The sequence below is a fragment of the Phacochoerus africanus genome, chromosome 11, assembly GCF_016906955.1.
Source record: "Phacochoerus africanus isolate WHEZ1 chromosome 11, ROS_Pafr_v1, whole genome shotgun sequence".
Lineage (NCBI taxonomy): Eukaryota > Metazoa > Chordata > Mammalia > Artiodactyla > Suidae > Phacochoerus > Phacochoerus africanus.
The window spans coordinates 64806307-64809817 of record NC_062554.1 but is presented as its reverse complement, the minus strand read 5'-3'; the positions used below and the strand labels follow the sequence as shown (position 1 = coordinate 64809817).

At 48.7% G+C, this 3511-nt stretch overlaps 1 protein-coding gene across 1 annotated transcript; it reads left to right on the top strand.

Moving 5' to 3' along the window:
* Positions 1-1435: 1435 nt before the first annotated feature.
* Positions 1436-1780, top strand: LOC125111463 (60S acidic ribosomal protein P1-like; the record flags this gene model as incomplete). Its single annotated transcript, XM_047753401.1, has 1 exon — positions 1436-1780. A coding segment is annotated over exon 1 (330 nt), but the record flags the coding sequence as incomplete, so codon positions are not given.
* Between the last annotated feature and the right edge of the window lie 1731 nt (positions 1781-3511).

The following is a 3511-nucleotide window of genomic DNA, read 5'->3' as shown; positions in this document are numbered from 1 at the left end:
AATGGAAAGAACAGGATAGGAAGTTATAGATATGTCAAAATGCATTGTACACAGTGAGGATGAGTATTGCACTGGAGCCATAGCAGTGACAATGCCGAGTCCTTAACCCCTAGGCAAACCCCGGTCCTGGATTGTTATGTTAGAAAACGTATTTCTTATGAGGGTTTTGGCCAATACAATTTGAAGGCCACTGTCTCAGTTGATTCCGGGTCCTCCCAGCTGTAACACGTAGTTGTAATTGAAGCTATTGTAGTGAGAACGTCCTGCCTTGTGGAGGAGGTTTTGGGGCTGTGCTGACGTGGTCTTTTCTCTCTCCCTCCTCCTCTCAGCTGCTCTAAGATGACAGGCAGCCCCAGCTCTAGCGAGAATGACTAGTGAAGTTTCCCATGGGGCCTCCAAACGACAACAAACCACAGCAGTGAGCCAGAATCCCGTTAGAGCAGCTCCCTTTCAGGCGTGCCCAGTATCGGGCTGTCAATGCACTGACCTGGCAGAGGCACTAGGTGGAGCCATAGTGCCAAGGAAAGACCCATGTGCCCTGCCCATCACCACCCCACCTGAACTGCAGAGGGCAGTGAGAACCCACAAATCTGGGATAAGGCTGTGACAGCAGGTCCAGAGGGCCCAGATGCTCTGACCTGGGTCCCCCTGGGGTCCAGAAGGCTGGCGTGAGAGAGGTTGTTTAACTCGCCCCAGGAGCCTCTGACCCTGCCCAGAGTGGGAGATAGCGGATCCTGCAGTGGGATGAAGCTCCGAGGCAGCGGCAGAGGGCAGGAGCTGCCACTAGGAGACAGCAGAACACTGATGTTGGAAGTGTGGGCTCTGCCTTCAAGGCTGGGAACAAGAGCTAAAGGTTCTTATGGGCAACCAGTGAGCAAAAGGCTTCCAGACAAGAGGGGCTTGCTTGCTTGCTCTCTTCCAGGGGGCTCAGAATGGGGAGAGACTCCAATTTTTTTGTGTGTGTGTCTTTTTTCCTTTTTTCTAGGGCTGTTCCCATGGCATATGGGGTCCAGTCAGCTGTAGCCGCCGGCCCACGCCAGAGCCACAGCAACGCCAGATCCGAGCCAAGTCTGCAACCTACACCACAGCTCATGGCAACGCCGGGTCCTAACCCACTGAGCATGGTTCCTAGTCGGACTCGTTAACCACTGCGCCATGATGGGAACTCTGAGACTCCAACTTTTAAGATACGTGCCCACAAGGCGTATTCTGGAACTGGGTTTACAGGAGCTGATGGGTTTTTTTCAAAACATTTTGGAAGCTAGTTGTTAAACACAGACACTGTTAAAACTTACAATAAAATTAGTTATATTTTTTAGCTCTTTTCCTCAGCTGCCACTAAGGTGCTCGGTCCTTCAGAGGAAGCTAAGGCCACATTGGGGTGAGGCCCTCACCTCATCCGGTGACTAGCGCCGTACCTGGCAGCCCCCACCTAGGATTCATTTGCACCATGACCTCTGTCTCCGAGCTCCCCTGCATCTACTCTGCCCTCATCCTTCACGATGATGAAGTGACAGTCAGGGAGGATAAGACCAATGCCCTCATTAAAGCAGCAGGTGTAAATGTTGAGCCATTCTGGCCAGGCTTGTTTGCAAAGGCTCTGGCCAATGTCAACATCCGGAGCCTCATATGCAATGTGGGGGCTTGTGGACCTGGCCCAGCAGCTGGTGCTGCACCAGCAAGAGGTTCTGTCTCAGCCACCATTGCTGCCCCAGCTGAGGAGAAGAAAGCAGAAGCGAGAAAAGAATCTGAGGAGTCTGATGATGATATGGGCTTTGGTCTTTTTTTTTTTTTTTTTGTCTTTTTGTCTTTTTAGGGCCGCACCCGCGGTACATGGAAGTTCCCAGGCTAGGGGTTCAATCGGAGCTTCAGCCGCCGGCCTACACCAGAGCCACAGCAACGTGGGATCCAAGCCGCATCTGCAACCTACAGCACAGCTCACAGCAACACCAGACCCTTAACCCACTGAGCAAGGCCAGGGATCAGACCCGCAAACTCGTGGTTCCTAGTCGGATTCGTTAACCACTGAACCATGATGGGAACCCTGGCTTTGGTCTTTTTGACTCAACTTCTATAACACATTCAATAAGATAAAGCTGAGCTCTTAAAAAAAAGTTAGTTATATTTTTTAAAGATAATAAATACCAAAAACTCATTGCTTTCTAATTATTATACTACAATCTATTATCTCTGCTCTTGAGGTTATTTAGGTTATTCAGTCTGTATGGCTGGGATGCTGTACGACATTGTCCTTCTGTGCACAGTAACAGTGACATTGCTGGCCTGAAATTGGTCACAGTGGCAGAATTTATACCATGTAAATCAGCAAATGCTACAATCAGGGAGGCTTCTTCTTCTTTTGGAGAGCAGTTGTTAAGCATTTACTGGCACATCTTGTCTCCAGTTCTGTGATATCTTCTCCAGTACCAACCAGCCACTCTCACCATTGTCAGGCAGAGAGTCTTCTTCAGAACAGGGAGGTGCAAGGCATGACCTTGACCTTTAGCACTGAGAAGAGGTAATGACTCTACCCAGACATGCAGACATGGAAGAACGTACAACAGAGCCTGGAGTTTAAGAGAAGGACAGGAGTTCCCTTGGTGGCTCAATGGTTAATGAACCCAACTAGGATCCATGAGGATGTGGGTTCGGTCCCTGGCCTTGCTTAGAGGTTATGGATCCGGCGTTGCTGTGACCTGGGGTGTAGGTCACACACATGGCTTGGATCCTGCATTGCTGTGGCTGTGGCGTAGATTGGCAGCTGTAGCTCCAATTTGACCCCTAGCCTGGGAACCTCCAGATGCCGCGGGTGCAGCCCTAAAAGGACAAAAAAGATTAATAGTAATAATAAAAAAAGAAAAAATAAATTAGGGATGCTGGAGCAGGGCAGCATACTTCCCATTGTCAGCCCCTCTACTCCACACCCCCTGCTGGATGGGGAGCAGGTGAAGAAGAGATGTTTAGCCTGAAGAAAAGACACCATAGAGAAAACTGCTTTGCAAAATTTGAAGGGCTGGCTGTGAGAGATGGTTCAGATACAAGATATGGAATTAGGGTCAACAAATACAGATTTGACTTAATATGAAGAAGAACCTCAACTGGGGCCATTCAGAGAGAGCATGAGATGGCTCCTGAGTGCTACTTCCTTCCCAGTAGATAGGAAGGAAGACTCAAAAGAAACTGAAGACTCATACAAGGAGTCAACCAAACTCTTGCTGCTCAAAATGTGGTCCACAGGTCAGTGTCAGAGTGTCACCTGGGAAGCAGGATCTCAGGCCCCATCCCAGGCCCCACCCCAGACCTACTGAATCAGAACATGCATGTGAATGAGATCCCCACGTAATCTGTAAGCACATGATAGTTTCGGAACCATTAAACTAAACTACCTTTTCGATGTCTTTGAGGAGGTTACTCACTACATTATTGCTTATAATAACATATTCTATGGAAATAATCTAGCTCTCTATAATTTGGGGAACTGGCTCATAAATTATAGTAAATCCATATGATA